This window comes from Xenopus laevis, chromosome 5L (assembly GCF_017654675.1).
Source record: "Xenopus laevis strain J_2021 chromosome 5L, Xenopus_laevis_v10.1, whole genome shotgun sequence".
In the NCBI taxonomy this organism is placed as follows: Eukaryota; Metazoa; Chordata; class Amphibia; order Anura; family Pipidae; genus Xenopus; species Xenopus laevis.
In genome coordinates, this window is record NC_054379.1 from 58,067,002 (window position 1) to 58,089,101 (window position 22,100).

Here is a 22,100-nt window from a genome sequence, read left to right on the forward strand (position 1 = left end):
TAAATATTCAGCATCCTATAGTGGTGTTTTGTTGATGTTTGATGCACTGGAAGGACGTTTCAGAAATATCAAGATTCGTGGGAAGAAGAACGATTGTGCAGCTTGTAGTAATCCTTCAGAAACTGCTATTCTTCAAGATTATGAGGCATTCTGTGGTTCATCTGCTTCAGATAAGGTCCCAGAAATTCCTTTATGTTATATTATTTCCATACCATGCCATTAAATATTATACCTTCTTATATGTATTTCTGCTTCCACTTCCAGTGCAGAATGTTGCGTTTGCTGTCCAGGGATGAAAGACTTTCAGTAGAGGTAAAGGACCATAACTAGTGGTCTAGATCTTTAAAGTCATCTTAGTGTTTGGATTTGGTTTGGCTAGGGTCTAGAGATTTAACAATATTTGGCATAAAGTGCTGAATTTTACAATGAATCCTGAATCCAAGTATGTATTGACTGGGCAGCCAAATCTGAATAACCCCAGATTATTTCAATTCAGGTACATTTATATTCTTTAATTATACACAGTAAACAATTCCATCCAAAGTGGCAGTGTTTTTCAGGAAAATAAATACCAGATAAAGAATATTATAGGATATGTTTTTACCGATATTATGGGATATGTTTTTACTGAGCTTAGGGACCGACTCAAAATATACATTACACATTGAAAATAATTGTCACAATATAAGGCTGATTAGTAATTAATACAGATAATTACTACATGGCAGCACAGAAACCAGTGCAACTAGCTTCAGAATTTAATAATCAGCCTTGTAGCATCAGCTTATATTACAGGCCAACCTTATTTTCTGATTGATAATTTGCAACGACCCCTATGCTTCTTAACAGCTGCTCAAAGCCTACTGAGCATGTGAGTGTCGCAGAAACTTTTCAAGATGGTATCAAAAATAGACAATATTGTGTGTGCTTCAACAACCTTATATAACCTTGTAGGTTGGGTGCAAAGCAATCTGAAAAACCTTTGCCAGGGGTTTGCATAGACATATAGGAAACAATTACCGCTGCAGCACCTCTTGGTTGCAAAAAGTGAAAATGCTTCAGGCTTACTCTTGCCCTTTCTAAAGCCTGTCTTGTGATACAATGTACAAACTATTTAACCCTCTTTGAGTGGGAGTGTACCACACCAGAACCCGCCCGATTAGCACACATAAATCAAATAGTATAACAAGTGTGATGAGTCCAATGATATTCAGCATCTCTTGGTCCATTAAAGTCCATTACTCATTAAAGTCTATTATTCATTGTGTCCTAGATAGACATAGTGCATACCCATCTCAATACTAAAATGTAGTGTTAAAATAAGTATAATAAAAACAATGGTACCTTTTCCCCAGATAGGAACGTTTCAGTTATACCTTCCTCAGTGCAGTCCAGGATCTGGCACCATTTCTTAGTTATGCTGCGAAGGTTCACAGTATGTGTGCTAAGGGGGCAGGTTCTGGTGTGGTACACTCCCACTTAAAGAGGGTTAAATAGTTTGTACATTATTGTATCACCAGACAGGCTTGAGAAAGGGCAAGAGTAAGCCCGAAATGTTGCCGGGTTGTTTGACCTAATAAATTCAAGTTTTCACTTTTTCATCAAGATGGTGACCCCCTGTGACAAGTTTGAAGTCCTGGATCTTTGCTGCTATTGAGAAGCCGAAACTTTAGGCTGGTGCAATTGAGTATAAAAATATGGCATTATAGTAGGGATGTACCGAATCCAGGATTCGGTTCGGGATTCAGCCAGGAATCAGCCTTTTTCAGCAGGATTCGGCCGAATCCTTCTGCCCAGCCGAACCGAATCCTAATTTGCATATGCAAATTAGGGGCGGAGAGGGAAATCACATGACTTTTTGTCAACAAGGAAGTAAAAAATGTTTACCCTTCCCACCCCTAATTTGCATATGCTAATTAGGATTCGGTTCTGTATTCGGCCAAATCTTTCCCAAAGGATTCGGGGTTTGCCTGAATCCAAAATAGTGGATTCGGCGCATCCCTGCATTTTAGCCATATTTATTTTTACGGTTTAGTTCTCCTTTAACAGACCTAAACAGCCCAGGTACAGTTATCAAAAAGCCTGCAAGGCCAGCTGTGATGGAGATAGAGAAATCTGAGAATGAAATTTCTCATCATGTTGTTATTTGCTACATAGACAGCTCAAGAAGAATATTAGTAGAATATTGCATGCAATTTACATGGTGTGCATACTTCTATCCATACTGGTGAATTCTATCACATCCATATCAAACATACAAATTAGCATGACAGAATGTATTGATTTATGTAAATTATTAGCTATGTATCACTCTGTACCTAGTACATTGGTTGTATTGCCTATTTCTGTTGGAAAATGTATTGAAGAAACTGTGGTAGTTTTGAAAAAGAATGGTTTGTTAACCAGATAACCAACCATAAGGTTTGAATGTGCATATGTAGAATGGGAAAATTTTGCTTTGCATAGCCATATTTCATCCCTCACCTTGGGAGTAGCTGTACCTTTGGTTATGAGTTCAGTAAAGCAGCAAGCTAAAATGAGGGTCACACATGATTTACATGCTTTCTCTCTCTCAGTATCGGACTGGGACACCAGGGGCCCTCCCAAAAATCTTAGACCAGGGGCCCACAAAATACCTTAGATCAGGGGCCCACTCTCAGTACTATTATAATTCCTCTCCTCACGCAACCTCTATTCTGCTAGTCTCTTTTCTTTACATGCTGTAATCTATTATTCAAGCTATTTAGTCTCTTTGTTCTCATAGAAATAGGTAATGGCCATGAAATATGCCAAATGTTTTGAAGCAGGAGGGCCCACTGACACCTGGGCCAACCGGGAGTTTTTCTGGTATCCCTATGGGCCAGTCCAACACTGCTCTCTCTCTCTGCCAGTGGCAAAATAGCCTCAGCATATTATTATCCAGGGCTTTAGTTGTCCTTTAAGCCCTGTTATCTCTGTTTACTAAATAATTTACTGCTTCAAATCCATATTATTTGTATTTAAATATTGTATTTAAAAGTGTTTCTATGTATTCCTGTAAATCCCTGCTAATTACTGTTTAGTTGATTAAACTTCATTCAGGTTTTTTACCTGGGGCCTGCTTGGTTTCAGAAAAATACAGATGCTGCATGAGAAATAGCCCATAAACTTTCCCAATGCGCCTTAACCTGTTAAACACATTCATATTGCTGTATACTGTAAATACAGGTACTATGGCTAATGTGTCATCATAAATGTCTTTGTGGTTCAAATGTTAATTCAAGTAGTAGTTTAAATAAACCTTCTAGTTCTGTCCAACTCTTGTAAATCACCTACAACACCTAGAGGCAGATTTATCAAAGGTCGAGGTGATTTTTCAAATGAAAAAAATTCTAGTTTTGAACTATTTTTGTGTACTTCTACTAGGGAAAAGTCCAAATTCGATTCTCTTTAAAAATTCGAATTAGACCGCCAATTAGTGGACTTTGAAAAATCTAAGTTTTTTTGGGGAAAAACTTCTAATCGAATTCGCTATTCCTTCTATTCAAATTTCGGCCAAATACGGACCTATTCAACCAAAAAAAAACTTCGACTTAATTTCGGTTACATAGTTACATAGTTACATAGTTAAATTGGGTTGAAAAAAGACAAAGTCCATCAAGTTCAACCCCTCCAAATGAAAACCCAGCATCCATACACACACCCCTCCCTACTTTTAATTAAAATTCTATATACCCATACCTATATTAACTATAGAGTTTAGTATCACAATAGCCTTTAATATTATGTCTGTCCAAAAAATCATCCAAGCCATTCTTAAAGGCATTAACTGAATCAGCCATCACAACATCACCCGGCAGTTGTTTTTTTTTTTAATTTGAATTTCGAAGTATTTTCAATTCGAAATTTGACCCTTGATAAATATGCCCCCTAATGTGGATGGTGGCTGTTAATATGCATTTAAATGTATACATAAATATAGGTAGATAGGAGTAGCTGTAATATTACAAATTCATATTCGTACTTAGGTAATAGCTTTGTGGAAAATGATCTGTCCTAAGCAATAATAAAAAGAATGTGTACAAAATTCAAACATTTTTATGTTGATTACTTAAGGTTGTTTAAAATTCCCACTTTTAGGAATATAAAAGACTTCTGGATGACCACGTTCCTCATATACTTATGGATGTTCGGCCACAACCTGAAGTTGATATTTGTCGGCTACCACATTCTATCCGTATCCCTTTATCAGTTCAAAAGCAATTGATCACAAAAAATAGCTTATATTTGTGCCTGAAAGCAATAGGTATTAAAGTTAAATGTTTTTTTGTTGTTTTTTTTTCATGGGGGGGAAACATTTTTTTCCTAGTTTTAGAGCTTACATTGGTACATCACAAGTCCAGTTATGAGTCTGGTTTATGAACTGGGGAAGCCTGAAGGTATTTTCTAATTTTCTGAAATTTAGGAAAATTTTTAACAATTTGGACAAATAAATTGTTAATTATAAAAAGCTTGGCAAAGATTTACATTGGTAAGTGTTTATAATATCAATACCACTAGGAAATATTTGCCAAAAGATAGTAAATCTTTTTAGGAAGTCTTTTTAACAGAAAGTGAAGACTACAATATCCTGAAATAGATTTTTACATTACTGCAAGAGTTTAAGCCCTTTGTTAGATAAATCCACAGAATACTTGAGATAGAACAGATGTTAAAATAAATATATTATATTATATACTGCTAATAAAATATACTGCATTTCTATTTTTGCATAGGTAAATTTTTATTGATTTTAGTAAACAAGATATAACATGACAAGGCGATAAGACATTACACATTGAAGAGTGATATAGAGAGGTATCTCGTGCAGAACAAGCAATTCATCAATAGAATCAATTCCAGGAGTAGAACATGGCAGCGTTTTAGTTACAAGGTGATTTACCAATTTAGTTGTACAGTGAGCTATTGTACTTCTGCTTCACACCACAGGGTCCAGGTTTTGTCAAAGTATGCTTGTGTCCCTCTTGCCTCTGAAGTAAGTTTGAATAATGGAATTGCTTTATTAACCAATAGTTTCCATGCCATAACAGATAGTGGGCGAGGACCCATCTAATGCATGGCACTGTTTTTCCTCGCATAGAACAGTAGGGACAGGAATATATGTGTAGCATTGGGAAAGTCTATGGGTCAGATTTATCAAAGTGTAAAATTAGTGTTTACCACAGAAAAACTTCACTTTCTATTCATTCCTATAAGATTGGAAGCAAATTTATCATTGGCTGTTCACCATTTCATAAACGTGTTTCTCAAAATCCCACAGGAATGAATACAAAGTGGGCAAGTTTTTCTGTGTTGAGCTTTAATCTCACACTTTGATAAATCTACCCCTAAGTTATCCACCATCATGCTATAAACCTTTTTAGCAGTACTTGTTATGACAGGGTATGACCACATCATATGGTAGAAGGTGGTTAATGGGGTGTTATACCAGGAAAAAAGCTGTCTGGTTGCCTACCCATAGCATGAAACCTGATTGGAGTTATGTACAATCGGTTTATATTGTTTTGTAATATGCTGAATTTCTCTAATGCTATTATGCATATACCCTCGAGCTTAGTATAATTTAGGTATCTTATCTATTAACTGAACTAGGAGATTTCCAAATATAGGGTCCTCATGATTTCCACATAAAGGGTCTATGCAATGTGGAGCAAACATTTTTATTCATATTCCAAAATTCCAAAGTGTAAAGGAATTTCACCTTCTAATCATTGTTTACTAGAGGTATGGTGTACCATAATAAATAGGCAACTACAATGTATCCAAAATACAGATGGGATAAACTTTGTTTTGATATCAGCACAGCGCCACAGCATATATAATAAATATATGTATATATATCATGTATTTGAACTAGACACACTGACATGGTTAGCCAAATACTGTTTGTACATAAAATTTGCTCAATCTTCGGCAGTTCCTCTTTAACTTGCTCTTTAGAAAATGTTGATTATAAAGTATTATTGTTGCCATTGCCTCCCCTATTTTCACATATCACTTTACAAGGTTGTTTTTTCTATGATGTTATTAAGATATACCTTTAAAAGGTCTGGAAGAGAAAAATGAAAAATGGGTCAGTTTCCTCAGGACAAAAATCGCTGAATTAATAACTGCAGGAAACAGAACAGAAAAAACAGGTAAGAAATAAGTAATACAGCTTGCAATTACATTTGTTAGAATTTAGTTGGTTTAGCTATTCATTCCAGATAAGGTCACATTGGCCACAACATCTGTTTTCCTGCATTTTCTATTGCCTTTTTCTTTGCTGGGTGGTTTGTACAGATTTGTCCAGGATCCGTTATCTGGAAACCCGTTATCCAGAAAGTTCCAAATTATGGAAAGAACATCTCCATATACTCCATTTTATCCAAATAATCCGTATTTGTATAATTATTTCCTCTGTAATCATAAAACACTGCATTGTACTTCACCATAACTAAGATATAATTAATCCTCATTGGAGGCAAATCAATCCTACTGGGTTTAATTCAAGTTTAAAACTTATTTTAAAAGACTTGAGGTATGAAGATCCACATTACGGAAAGATCTGTTATCCGGAAAACCCCAGGTCCCAAGCATTCTGGATAACAGGTCCCATACATGTACTATAATTCATTACAAATTTATTGTGCACACTTAAGTCATCTTGCTTTGTATTGCTGTATTGTTTTTAGAAAACAGTACAATTTTTGTCTTTTGTTTTTAATGTGCAGGAGCAGTTTACATATATATAATGGATTTAGCAATAAGGCCCTCCATGTTTTGTATTTTTTAGTGCCCCAGTGTCCCCTGCTGTGCAGACTTTAATATCCCCATCCTGGTTATTTTATAAACACATGGGAAAACCCAAAGAACTTAAGCATATGTTATATCCCCATTCTCCACGTGTAAGCAACTTGTGGGGGCCTATTCATCAATACAGGTTGGATTGTAGAAGTTTTTGAAACCACAACTAAACTCACATGTGGGGCTCATTTATCAACACTGGGCAAATTTGCCCATGGGCAGTTACCCATAGCAACCAATCCGTGCTTAGCTTTTTAAAGCCAACTGCAAGTAGAACAATGAATGCAGCAATTTGATTGGTTGCCATGGGTTACTGCCCATGGGCAAATTTGCCCAGTGTTTATAAATGATCCCCACAGACTCTAAAACTACAAATGTCATGAGATTTATTTAAAAATCTGAATTAAAAATGTACATATGGAAAACTACGCTGAGCAATGTGCTAAAAATATGAAAACAGTCCAATAGGATCAGTGCAACTCCCATTGACTTCTATAGGACCTCACAACTTTTAGCTGGTGAAGTGTTGTATTGGTGGTTTTCATTGTTTTTACAATTCATAAATCCTGCATTTTTAGAGTATTTTAAAATAATGAGAAAACCACACATTTTTAGAGAGTCATGGAAAAAATTGAAATATCGTTGGTAAATAGGCCCCTAATTGTATAAATATGGCAATGTATAAATCAGTATATTATTGCTGTGGAGGGAAATGGACTTTGCATCATCTACTTCATCCTCCTCCCTTCCAGACATCACTGCCTGTTACTTTTTAATATGGTATCATGTAAGTTCCACAATACCGAAGGTTTGCTGGGATTGTATAACTGTTCAGTAACTCCAGGAAGCTTTAATATTGCAATGAGAAAACTGTAATGAAACTGGCTTTTATTTTATCATTTTATATTCCAGTGATAACAATTTGCAAACTGGGAAATGATTCCCAGATAGCTGTGAAAATACTGCAAGATTTATTTGGAAAGGAAGATTTGTTCATAGCGAAAGATGTTCAAGGTGGACTAATGGCTTGGGCTGAGAATATTGACCCAATGTTCCCTCGCTATTAAATTTTAACTCATAAATGATTCATTTTAGAATCCAAGGGTAAATGTGCATGTTTATTTTAATGTCATATCTTGTAATGTCAGTGATTGCAAATTTAATTAAACACTTGCATGAAAACTAATGTGCAGTTCATGGTTTTATAAAATTTTTAAGTACTATAACACAAGTACTTAAGTACTATACAGAAACATATGCTGTAGAACTATACAACAAAAGGGTATTTACTAATTGCATACAAAAATACATATTCAGTAAAGAGGACACTGCTCAGTTCATAGTGTTCTTTTGATCCAGTGTTCTCCCCGTAATAAAACTGTTTTTACAGAAACCAATTGCACTGTTCGCTTCTGTTAAAATTGTTCTGTTACTTAAACGAGGCGGGGGCAGTTGCTTAGTGATTTCTTTAGCTGGGGAAAAGACTGCGATCCCTACATTGTTAAATTACATACTAATGCTCATTTCTCTATAAAATCTGTTCTCCTTTAACACTTTCTGTGCAAGCCGCTTTCCAGCAATTTATAGAGAGAAAAGCCAAGAATGTTACCGAACTTTAATGCAAAATATCTTATCTAGAGCATCAAGATTACAAAAATGTAACCAGATTTTACTAAAGGAATGCAAAGAGAACAAAAATTAGCTCAATTAGCTGAGTTTTTTCTCAATAATATATTTCTTCCCAAAACCCCAGCATAATGGTGGTCTGCTATTCCTAGGGTTTCCACCGTCCAGTATTTTACCGGCCTGACCAGTAAAAATTATGCTTGACCACAATGTTATTAATCAGGAAAAAATCTAAATATACAGGAAGGAATGGTATTTTTTTTCCAAAAAATGTTATTTCATCTAAATAAGCAAAATTCATGGCTTGTGTTGACCAGATTTCTATCTATGATTAGACTTTATTCTACACTTAAGCTTTTGGTGCTAGGTTGATATCCTTCTAAAACAATGCAATGTTTTCATACTTTAGTATTGTGTGTTGATCTTGAATCCAGGCTCCAGGGCAATATTTATTTTACAAGGATGTACCAAAAATAGAACACTTATGGGCAAGGTATTATGTAAACTCCTTACTCCCAGTCATTAGACAAACTAAACTTAGAAAAACACACAGGCTAGGGTCTTTAAGGTAAACAATTTTCAAATAAATTCAAATGAAGTGCATGGTAAAGTGCATTTTCAGATACAATTTACCATGTTTTTTTTTATATGCAATGCAGCATTTTCCCAGAATTCCAACTTAATTGATGGCACATGCCATCCATCTTCCAAAAGTAGCATCTGTTTGCCAAACCACTTGCAAGTTGTGATGAACCCCATTGTCCATGTATGTGTGTTAGAATGACATCCAGTGTGCAGAATTAATAAAGGCATTAAAGTCTGATTTCCTTAGTGCAAGAGACTGCCAGCTATTGCTTCAACCCACAATTGAAACCCTGGAACTACCACCATATCCAGGCTGCCAGTAATTCCAGGGTCCTCTAGCCATCAGTGCATGCACTTGCAAACTATTCATTAGAGCAGACTGGATGGGAACTTTGCAAACCCACAAGTACATGCAACTGTTAAAAGCATATATGGTTCATGTGCTGTTTATAAATTGTCACTGTGTGCTCAGTTTTGTGCCTATTTTTGTTATTTGCCCTTGAGCTTGCATCTGTAACTGAGGCTTACTGAGTAAAGGAAGCCAAAAAAAAGTAGAGACTAATTAATGTTTGTCTTAAATCCATTCATGTTTTTACTACATTGCACTTGGTAAATTAGTTGAAATTCTATGCCTTTTAATATTAAAGACTACTAGGGATGGGCGAATTTGACTAGTTTCTTTCGCCAAAAATTCGTTTATGGGCGTCATATTTGTGTGCATGTTAAGATACGCTGTACGCTGAATTTTTTTATGTTGATCCTCCTTTGAGATTCAACTTTTGGTCAGGGCCCTTCAGATATATGAAACATTGGGGCTCATTTATCAACACTGGGCAAATTTGCCCATGGGCTGTTACCTATAGCAACCAATCAGATTGCTGCATTTATTATTTTTCTTGCTGCTGGCTTTAAAAAGCTAATCACTGATTGGTTGCTATAGGTAACAGCCCATGGGCAAATTTGCCCAGTGTTGATAAATTAGCCCCATTGTGTCATTTTGATATACTTTCAAAAGAAACAGGGACAGTATATAAACAACTTTTTGCATTAGGAATATATTTACACTAAATAAAAGTTATACAAATAAAACCCATAACTGTGGTTCTGATGACAGTCACCATGGACTTCTAATAAATTCATTGCCAAGATTGGAAATGCATTTCTTTTTGTCTTTTTAGAACAATTTGTATTGTTATGGTCATATATAATAATTCTGAATGTTTATACGGGTAAAAAGTTTTAAACAGAGTAAAACATCACCTTTTTGTGTAACAATCATTGTGTTATAATATAGCCATTGTGCTCAGTAATGGGGAAGCATAGTATTTTGGATGTCAATTTATATGTAAGTAAATATAAAATCTTTTTTAAATTTTTCCTTGTATTCCCACAATGGGCATTTTAATAAAATGGTATAATAATAATATTTCTTTACAAGGCTTCTATTGTTTGTTTGAAAATGCTTCTAAATCTTATTGAAAGTTCTGCACTTGTGAAACCCTTATTGTGCCATTGTTTCTCTTTGTACTTTACAAGATATTTTTGTCAGTTTGTTTTTATCATCCCTGTTATTTCATTCATATGGGTTTGAATGTTTCTAGTTGTTTATTGTGAATTAGCTATGAATGTCAGGAGCATCCGATATCCATAGCAACCACACGCACCGATCCAAGAATCACAGTAAGAGGTCACATGACAGTGTCCTTCAGTGTTAACATTTGTAATGGGTACAATCTCACAAATGTGTCCTGTTGCTTTATATATGAATATGCTGTTAAAATACTGCTTTTGTTTTTTAACCTTTTAAGTGCCAGCAGAATTTCACATTTTGGTTACGCGAAATGCCAGCCGTTTTTGAAACATTTTGTGCTCTCTCACTTTAGGGGCATTTTCTGAGGGGAAACCTATAGTTTACCTAGGAAAACTATACATTGTTTTTTTCGGTAGAAACTGAGCTTTCTAAATCTGCCTGAGTTTTCATGTATTTACACCTGTGCAAAAAAATTTATAGTGCTAAATACCAAAAAAAAATGAAAAATTACCATTTTTCATCGTATATCAATTTATACCAGAAAAATATTTCATTTTACGGATGAAAATCCAACTGATTTGGAAAGCCTTATGTCTCTCGAACGTGCCAATACCAGATATGTATAGTTTTAGGGAGATTTAGGATTTCTGTACAGCAAAAACTCCCGGCAGTCTATTACCAAATTTTGAAAGCACTAAGGCAGAAAACGGCATGCTTTAGATTCCAAGGCAAAAAATCCTGAAACCGTAGGTTTACCCCAGAAAACCATACATTTTTGAAAAGTACACATTCTGCCGATTACAAAATGGGTAACTATGTCTCTCTACTCCCAACTACCAAACATAAAAGCTTGTCTGAACATAGCGGTTTTTCAACAAAAAATTCAAAATTCTGAAAAATCATTTCAAAGGTTTTATTTTGCTGCTCCGCATATCCCAAACTATATTAGGTTCCAAGAAAAAGCACCTGAAATATGATTGCCAGGGGTCCACTGAACAATTTGATACCCATTATGCATAGGTTTACCAAAGTATCTGGCATTTAGAGACACCAATATGTAGTTAGCACATCCAAATTGTTCAGGACTTTACTTCAGCTACTGAGAAATCAACACATTGACTGCATTTTTTGTGGGGTAAAAACACAGAATTATATGTTTACCCCCCAAACCCATATATTTTTGGAAAGTACACATTCTACTGAATCTAAAATGGGTACCCATGCCTTTCTGCTCCAAACTACTGAGTCGTAAGGCTTTCCCAAAATTGTCGGTTTTGGTGAAATATCTGAAAATTTCCTCAAACCTTCAACTTCCCAGCACCATATCACCCATGTATCATTACGTACTAAGAAAAAGCACCCTAAATATGATTGCCAGGGTTCCTCTGAACATTTTGGTGGTCATTGTTCATAAGTTTACCAAAGTATCTGGCATTTAGAGGCCCCAAAATGAAGTTAGCGCATACAAACAGTCCCGTGGGTAACTTCAGCTAATGAAAGATCAACACATTGACTGCATTTTTGTGGGGTAAAAACACAGAAATATATGTTTACCCCCCAAAACCCATATATTTTTGGAAAGTACACATTCTACCGAATCTAAAATGGGTACCCATGCCTTTCTGCTCCAAACTACTGAGTCGTAAGGCTTTCCCACAATTGTCGGTTTTGGTGAAATATCTGAAAATTGCCTCAAAGCTTCAACTTCCCAGCACCATATCACCCATGTATCGTTACGCACCAAGAAAAAGCACCCTAAATATGATTGCCAGGGTTCCTCCAAACAGTTTGGTGGCCATTGTTCATAGGTTTATCAAAGTATCTGGCATTTAGAGGCCTCAAAATGAAGTTAGTGCATACAAATAGTCCTGTGGGTAACTTCATCTAATGAAAAATCAACACATTGACTGCATTTTTGTGGGGTAAAAACACAGAAATATATGTTTACCCCCCAAACCCATACATTTTTGGAAAGTACACATTCTACTGAATCTAAAATGGGTACCCATGCCTTTCTGCTCCAAACTACTGAGTCGCAAGGCTTTCCCAAAGTTGTCGGTTTTGGTGAAATATCTGAAAATTGCCTCAAAGCTTCAACTTCCCAGCACCATATCACCCATGTGTCATTACGTACTAAGAAAAAGCACCCTAAATATGATTGCCAGGGTTCCTCTGAACATTTTGGTGGCCATTGTTCATAAGTTTACCAAAGTATCTGGCATTTAGAGTCCCCAAAATGAAGTTAGCGCATACAAACAGTCCCGTGGGTAACTTCAGCTAATGAAAAATCAACACATTGACTGCATTTTTGTGGGGTAAAAACACAGAAATATATGTTTACCCCCCAAACCCATACATTTTTGGAAAGTACACATTCTACCGAATCTAAAATGGGTACCCATGCCTTATTGCTCCAAACTACTGAGTCGCAAGGCTTTCCCAAAGTTGTCGGTTTTGGTGAAATATCTGAAAATTGCCTCAAAGCTTCAACTTCCCAGCACCATATCACCCATGTGTCATTACGTACTAAGAAAAAGCACCCTAAATATGATTGCCAGGGTTACTCCGAACAGTTTGGTGGCCATTGTTCATAGGTTTACCAAAGTATCTGGCATTTAGAGGCCCCAAAATGAAGTTAGCGCATACAAACAGTCCCGTGGGTAACTTCAGCTAATGAAAAATCAACACATTGACTGCATTTTTGTGGGGTAAAAACACAGAAATATATGTTTACCCCCCAAACCCATATATTTTTGGAAAGTACACATTCTACTGAATCTAAAATGGGTACCCATGCCTTTCTGCTCCAAACTACTGAGTCGCAAGGCTTTCCCAAAGTTGTCGGTTTTGGTGAAATATCTGAAAATTGCCTCAAAGCTTCAACTTCCCAGCACCATATCACCCATGTGTCATTACGTACTAAGAAAAAGCACCCTAAATATGATTGCCAGGGTTCCTCCGAACAGTTTGGTGGCCATTGTTCATAGGTTTACCAAAGTATCTGGCATTTAGAGGCCCCAAAATGAAGTTAGCGCATACAAACAGTCCCGTGGGTAACTTCAGCTAATGAAAAATCAACACATTGACTGCATTTTTGTGGGGTAAAAACACAGAAATATATGTTTACCCCCCAAACCCATACATTTTTGGAAAGTACACATTCTACCGAATCTAAAATGGGTACCCATGCCTTATTGCTCCAAACTACTGAGTCGCAAGGCTTTCCCAAAGTTGTCGGTTTTGGTGAAATATCTGAAAATTGCCTCAAAGCTTCAACTTCCCAGCACCATATCACCCATGTGTCATTACGTACTAAGAAAAAGCACCCTAAATATGATTGCCAGGGTTACTCCGAACAGTTTGGTGGCCATTGTTCATAGGTTTACCAAAGTATCTGGCATTTAGAGGCCCCAAAATGAAGTTAGCGCATACAAACAGTCCCGTGGGTAACTTCAGCTAATGAAAAATCAACACATTGACTGCATTTTTGTGGGGTAAAAACACAGAAATATATGTTTACCCCCCAAACCCATACATTTTTGGAAAGTACACATTCTACCGAATCTAAAATGGGTACCCATGCCTTATTGCTCCAAACTACTGAGTCGCAAGGCTTTCCCAAAGTTGTCGGTTTTGGTGAAATATCTGAAAATTGCCTCAAAGCTTCAACTTCCCAGCACCATATCACCCATGTGTCATTACGTACTAAGAAAAAGCACCCTAAATATGATTGCCAGGGTTCCTCAGAACATTTTGGTGGCCATCGTTCATAAGTTTACCAAAGTATATGGCATTTAGAGGCCCCAAAATGAAGTTAGCACATACAAATTGTCCGGTGGGTAACTTCAGCTAATGAAAAATTAACACATTCACTGCATTTTTGTGGGGTAAAAACACAGAAATAGATGTTTACCCCCCAACCCCATATATTTTTGGAAAGTACACATTCTACAGAGTCGCAAGGCTTTGCCAAATTTGGCGGTTTTGGTGAAATATCTGGAAATTGCCTCAAAGCTTCAACTTTCCAGCATCGTATTGTCCATGTATCATTACCAGCATAAAGCATCCTAAATATAAACATATGGGTCTACTAAACAGTTTGATGCCCAATGTGCATAGATATACCAAACTATGTGGCGCACAGAGACCCCCAAATGACAATATGTATAGACATTTTCACGGCTGACGCTCTGGCTGCTGCAATATGAGCACCTGGAGTGTGTATTATGCGACATTAGACCCCCCTAACAGTACAGAGACCCCAGAAAACCATATATTTTCAGAAAGTACACATTCTGACGAATCCAATATGGGTAAATAAGTGTTTCTACTGCAAACTGCCAAACTGCAAAGCAATGCTGAACATAACGGTTTTTATCAAATTTCTGAAAATCGTCACAAAGCTTGAATTCTACCCCATTATATGCCACACATTTCGTAACGTATCAGCATAAAACATCCTAAATATGAACGCCAGGGGTCTACTGAACACTTTGATGCCCAGTATGCATAGATATACCAAACTATGTGGCGCACAGAGACCCCCAAATGACAATAGTGTATATACATTTTCATGGCTGACGCGCTGGCTGCTGCAATATGAGCACCTGGTGTGCGTATTATGCGACATTAGACCCCCCTAACAGTACAGAGACCCCAGAAAACCATATATTTTCAGAAAGTACACATTCTGACGAATCCAATATGGGTAAATAAGTGTTTCTACTGCAAACTGGCAAACAGCAAAGCAATGCTGAACATAACGGTTTTTATCAAATTTCTGAAAATCGTCACAAAGCTTGAATTTTACCCCATTATATGCCCCACATTTCATAACTTATCAGCATAAAACATCCTAAATATGAACGCCAGGGGTCTACTGAACACTTTGATGCCCAATATGCATAGATATACCAAACTATGTGGCGCACAGAGACCCCCAAATGACAATAGTGTATATACATTTTCACGGCTGACGCTCTGGCTGCTGCAATATGAGCACCTGGAGTGTGTATTATGCGACATTAGACCCCCCTAACAGTACAGAGACCCCAGAAAACCATATATTTTCAGAAAGTACACATTCTGACGAATCCAATATGGGTAAATAAGTGTTTCTACTGCAAACTGCCAAACTGCAAAGCAATGCTGAACATAACGGTTTTTATCAAATTTCTGAAAATCGTCACAAAGCTTGAATTCTACCCCATTATATGCCACACATTTCGTAACGTATCAGCATAAAACATCCTAAATATGAACGCCAGGGGTCTACTGAACACTTTGATGCCCAGTATGCATAGATATACCAAACTATGTGGTGTACAGAGACCCCCAAATGACAATAGTGTATATACATTTTCACGGCTGACGCTGGCTGCTGCAATATGAGCACCTGGTGTGTGTATTATGCGACATTAGACCCCCCTAACAGTACAGAGACCCCAGAAAACCATATATTTTCAGAAAGTACACATTCTGACGAATCCAATATGGGTAAATAAGTGTTTCTACTGCAAACTGCCAAACTGCAAAGCAATGCTGAAAATAACGGTTTTTATCAAATTTCTGAAAATCGTCACAAAGCTTGAATTTTACCCCATTATATGCCCCACATTTCGTAACGTATCAGCATAAAACATCCTAAATATGAACGCCAGGGGTCTACTGAACACTTTGATGCCCAATATGCATAGATATACCAAACTATGTGGCGCACAGAGACCCCCAAATGACAATAGTGTATATATATTTTCACGGCTGACGCGCTGGCTGCTGCAATATGAGCACCTGGTGTGTGTATTATGCGACATTAGACCCCCCTAACAGTACAGAGACCCCAGAAAACCATATATTTTCAGAAAGTACACATTCTGAAGAATCCAATATGGGTAAATAAGTGTTTCTACTGCAAACTGCCAAACTGCAAAGCAATGCTGAACATAACGGTTTTTATCAAATTTCTGAAAATCGTCACAAAGCTTGAATTTTACCCCATTATATGCCCCACATTTCTTAACGTATCAGCATAAAACATCCTAAATATGAACGCCAGGGGTCTACTGAACACTTTGATGCCCAGTATGCATAGATATACCAAACTATGTGGTGTACAGAGACCCCCAAATGACAATAGTGTATATACATTTTCACGGCTGACGCGCTGGCTGCTGCAATATGAGCACCTGGTGTGTGTATTATGCGACATTAGACCCCCCTAACAGTACAGAGACCCCAGAAAACCATATATTTTCAGAAAGTACACATTCTGACGAATCCAATATGGGTAAATAAGTGTTTCTACTGCAAACTGCCAAACTGCAAAGCAATGCTGAAAATAACGGTTTTTATCAAATTTCTGAAAATCGTCACAAAGCTTGAATTTTACCCCATTATATGCCCCACATTTCTTAACGTATCAGCATAAAACATCCTAAATATGAACGCCAGGGGTCTACTGAACACTTTGATGCCCAGTATGCATAGATATACCAAACTATGTGGTGTACAGAGACCCCCAAATGACAATAGTGTATATACATTTTCACGGCTGACGCGCTGGCTGCTGCAATATGAGCACCTGGTGTGTGTATTATGCGACATTAGACCCCCCTAACAGTACAGAGACCCCAGAAAACCATATATTTTCAGAAAGTACACATTCTGACGAATCCAATATGGGTAAATAAGTGTTTCTACTGCAAACTGCCAAACTGCAAAGCAATGCTGAACATAACGGTTTTTATCAAATTTCTGAAAATCGTCACAAAGCTTGAATTTTACCCCATTATATGCCCCACATTTCGTAACGTATCAGCATAAAACATCCTAAATATGAACGCCAGGGGTCTACTGAACACTTTGATGCCCAATATGCATAGATATACCAAACTATGTGGCGCACAGAGACCCCCAAATGGATATAAAGTAGATAAAATTTACAAGGCAAAACAAAATAAGGCAGTAAAGAGTGAAATGCAAAAAAATCCAATAAAACCACAAAAATCAATGTTTTTTTTCCAGACTAGTGTTATCGGCCGTCAGAATCACAGTTTGAATATTTTAGCTGGGCCAAACAGGTTATACGGCTAGAAACAAGTGAACACAACATACGCAGAGCTGAAAATGCAATAAAATGGCTAAAAATTCAATAAAATGGCTAAAAATGCACCAAAATACCCAAAATTGCAATATAATCACCGAAATAACATAAAAAAGATATTGCACAGTACGGTTAGCGAATACGCTATTCGTAATGGCAATAAAACATTTTTTTCAGCCAAAAAAAGAGACGATGCGATAAGAAAAAAAAAAAAAAAGCCACAATGCCATGTATGTGCGTGTGCGTGTGTACAAATGGTAAATTACATGTTATGTGTGCGTGTGTGCGTGTGCACATGTGTGTAAGTGCAGTGAGTGTAAGTGACCCCCCCAATCCCCAAAAATGTATGTGTAAGTGTGTGTAAGTGTGAATCTAAGTGTGTATTACTGTAATAAGTGTGTGTTGGTGTGTTTGTGTGTGTAATTGTTGCACTAACCTGAAAAAATCGCTGGAGACTGTTGCAGGCGATCAGGAAGACTCCCTGGAAGACATCTGCCTCGTGGTTCCTGTCTGTGTGCTGTGGGGGCGGAGATCGTCGATCCGGTGCAGGCTGCAGCAGCAGGACACGTAAGTAACACGTGCCTGCTGCTGTTTTTGGGCCCCTGGGCGATCGCGCCCCAGGGGCCACTCGATCCCCTGCTCTGCTCGTTGCCTAGGGGCAGGGGATCGAGCAGGAACGGAGCGAGCGGCTCTAACAGCCGCTCCTCCGCTTCTGAACCCGGAAGTGCTGCAGAACGTAGAATCTACGTTCTGTGGCATTTCAAGTACCTTTGCCACAGAACGTAGATTCTACGATCTGTGGCATTTAAAGGGTTAAGTAAGCATTTCTTTATTTTATTTCCTTTTTGTTGTATATCCTCCCACTCTCTTGCTGTAGTTTTTAAGCTTTACTCTTTTATTTTATAAAGCTGTAACCCAGTGTCAACGGGCACACCAGTCCTGAAACCTTTTCTTGGTTTGAGACCAAGAATGTTTGAAGTTCATTGTTCAAATGTAACTGATAAATATAGCCTTAAAGGCACTGTTTTGTGCCCCCTAGATGGCAGTTCAATCAGGACTAATTCCATATGATACCTGCATGGGTCTGTTTTTTTAAACCTGCCCCTGACCCATACACACCGGATCTCTTGTTCCTATACAATTCCACCAGACACGCCCCCTGTAGTACGCCTCGCATAGCCCACAAGTGATGTCACATAGCCTGCAAGTGACATCATTTATTGGTCATTTTATATGGGGACAAGTATATTTTAATTTTTTCCCCTGTCAATCTTATGTCTGTATCCTACCCCACTGCTGCTAAAGGACCACTTGCATGGTTGAGACATGAAGTACATTTCAGCCAAGTCTCAACTGCTTTGCAGGTATTCAGCACAAACCTGGGCCCTGAAGGAATCTACCAAATAGGCAGCTGTGCTCTCCTGTTGCATTATGGAGCAATTTGTGCAGCACTCATATTATTACCAAACCAGTAAATGGAGGGCTATAATAACAAGGGCACTAAAAAAATTATATTTTATACAGTTTGCAGTCTTGACAGGGGCCCCAGATAGTCCCCTATAAGCAGCTGAGAAACTCCTAGTTGAGATCCACTGGTCAACTGTTGGCAGATCACTAGCTACCTATATCTGCAATCTTTCTAATGAACAAAATACTTTTTTAAATTTAGCTCTGAAACTGACCGGCCCTTCAGGATTTCTCACAGATTGATCAAAGTACTTTCATTCCATATGCTTTTTACATTGTTTTCAAGAGAAAACAATGCAATGTCAACATTAAATCAGCTCTAAAATTGTCCACATGAACAATGGACATATTAGGAACTGGAGTTTTAAGTACTTTAGTATTGCTGAATGAATTGGCAGAATTACTGCTTACAAAATAATAAGGAACCTAAAAGGAAACTACTTTTAACTGAAAGAAAAAAGAAAACATTTTTTGTAGTAAGGGCAGTTGCACATGGGGCAATTCAAAACTTGCTTGTCAGGCGATTATCACACAAATGTGGTTAGCATTTCCAAGTGGCAACAAAGTGTACCCACAATTTCCATACAATTGAAAGGGGAGTGGTTTTGTTTGCCCATGGAGCTGCAAAATAGACACAACATTCAAAATCACTATGTACCGTTGCCCTGACATGTAGTAGGTCTCGTTCAAAGTGTAAAATAGTAATCATTTGCCATCTTTGTCTTTTTTTCAGAATTCTGGCATAATTGTGACTGCTGCAAGACTATATAAACTATGTTGCAAAACAGTTCCAAATTTTTATCAGTGAATTACAAGTTGGGCTCATTTTCATTCTGGACATAATGTGTATGGTCCATGAACATATATGTTTGTACCCCTTAAAATGCATGGCCGCAATGCTCAAAGTCAACTGTGTAAATGGACCGCTGCATAGGAGTCTCAGTAATATCAAAGTATTTCCTTTATTATTGGAAATGTGAACTATTGATATGTACTACATGAAAAACTGTTGTATCATAGGTATTGAGGTTTTTCCTTTCTCTTTTGTATATTGTTACTTTCCTATATTGGAGTTGGATCTCCGTGAATTCTCTAATAAAAATTGCAAGTATGGTAATTAGTAAATTATATTTTGCTGGTAAAACCTAAAAACTGAATTATGATATGGTTCAAGTTAATTTGGCCCGTAAAAACCGTTGTCTCACTATAGCCCATGTGTAGATTTTAATAGCAAAGTAGTTTCTACATAAACAAAACTCATCTTTTTATATTTTGAATTCCAGTTGTGTGTAGGGTATGGGTAGCCCAAAGCATATAATCTCTTAAGGATTCTTCAGGAGTCACCCCAATGTGTCCCAGCACTTTGTATTTTGGTCAAACTAAGTTAACCATACCACTGAAAAGGCCTAAAATGCACACAAATTACCTCATAAAACAGGTAGAATTGCACAGAGCTGGGGGCACAATCTTGGGCTATTCTAAGGATTTAATGGGGACCTGTAGATCACAGTAGCACCACATTGTCTATAAACAGTTCATTTAGATGTCCCTGCTGGGTTCTCTTCATGATTTGAAACAGAGCCATCAACCTTCCAAACTGATTTATAGGGTAGGGGAGCTGTGCAAATGAGGGGAGTTGAGGGAGAAGGGGAGGGCGGCAGAAAAGTTGCCTCAGGTGGCAGAGGGGGTTAAAAGGATTGCCCCTGTTATGAGGGGATTGTGTGGTGGGGCCTATTAAGTCTGGGGGCATGGTCTGTTGCTATGGTTGCCACCTTTTTTCAGAATGAGTGTCACCTGCACCCACTACTTACTGAATCGCGCCAAAAGGGTGTGGAGAGTTGTAATGGCAATCTTACTGATGGGTCAGGGAACACATATAGGGGAGCAGAAACATGGTTGCAGTAGTTTAGGAGGCATCTGCATAGACCCTATATTAAGTAATTGAATATCTTCAAACACCAACCTATTCAGTCTGGCTTTGAACTAAAGTCTGGCATGGGTCTGGCTGCAGCAGCAGTAATAATGCAGAGCAGAGGAATAAGTCAGGGAGAGGGGGTCTGGAGTAGTGATGTGAGGGGTGACCAGAAACCCACAGTGACTCATTGGTTAACCACGGGTTTGGCGGGTTCGGGCTGAAATTTGTCCAACCATTGCAGGTAGGGGTTGAGTGCGGGTCAGACTGGGGAAATACACTCCTCCTCTGGTCCCGAAGATTCCCAGTCTTGGAAACAAGAGTTCAGCACAGAAGTAGTCAAGTCAAGTGGAATTTGTCATTTCAGCCATATACAGTAAATACAGTACATAGTAGAAACTAAATGGCGTTCCTCCAGAACCCCCCGGTGCTATACAACAACTCTAGTACACATTCATGCTAGGCAAAGTGGACATTTCAGTTCCTTATGAATATATTCAGTTCAGTCCTTGGGAGTTTAGATACCTGATGGCTTGTGGAAATAGACTTTCGCATTCTGGAAGTCAGCGCTCGAATACTGCGGTATCTTTTACAGGATGGCAGGAGGGTAAAGAGATCATGTGCAGGGTGGGTGCTATCCCTGACAATGCTGGTAGCCTTCTTTAGACAGCGGGTGTGGTAAATATCCATAATGGCAGGAAGTGAGACCCCAATGATATTTTCCGCTGTCCTCACCACCCGCTGCAGGATCTTGCGATCTGACACAGAGCAGTTTCCATACCAGGTAGTGATGCAGCTGCATAAAATGCTTTCAATAGACCCTCTGTAGAAGATAGTGAGAATGGGTGGTTGAGCGTAGCGTACAGAGTGAGAAGATTAGGGTATGGGTTGGGCATGGATCCTACAATGGCAACATTTTTCAAGTTAGGGTCTGGTAGGGTTAAGGTTTTGCAGGTTAGGGTCGGGTGCGGGTTGAGTTTTTACAGACTAGCACATCACTGGTCTAGAGCTAAAATCCTCTACCCTCCATTCAGGCCCAGATTTGTGGAGAG

General features: G+C 37.9%; 1 protein-coding gene across 1 annotated transcript in view; it reads left to right on the forward strand.

Annotated features, from left to right (window-relative positions):
• The window catches only part of mocs3.L (molybdenum cofactor synthesis 3 L homeolog), a gene marked incomplete at its 5' end in the record, with an annotated part of 39,445 nt that extends 31,434 nt beyond the window's left edge, over positions 1-8,011 (forward strand). The window contains 5 exon segments of the mRNA NM_001095850.1: positions 12-175; positions 265-312; positions 4,120-4,216; positions 6,072-6,176; positions 7,738-8,011. Of these exon segments, the coding sequence (NP_001089319.1) occupies positions 12-175; positions 265-312; positions 4,120-4,216; positions 6,072-6,176; positions 7,738-7,892 (569 nt within the window). The 3' untranslated portion in view covers positions 7,893-8,011.
• Positions 8,012-22,100: the final 14,089 nt, after the last annotated feature.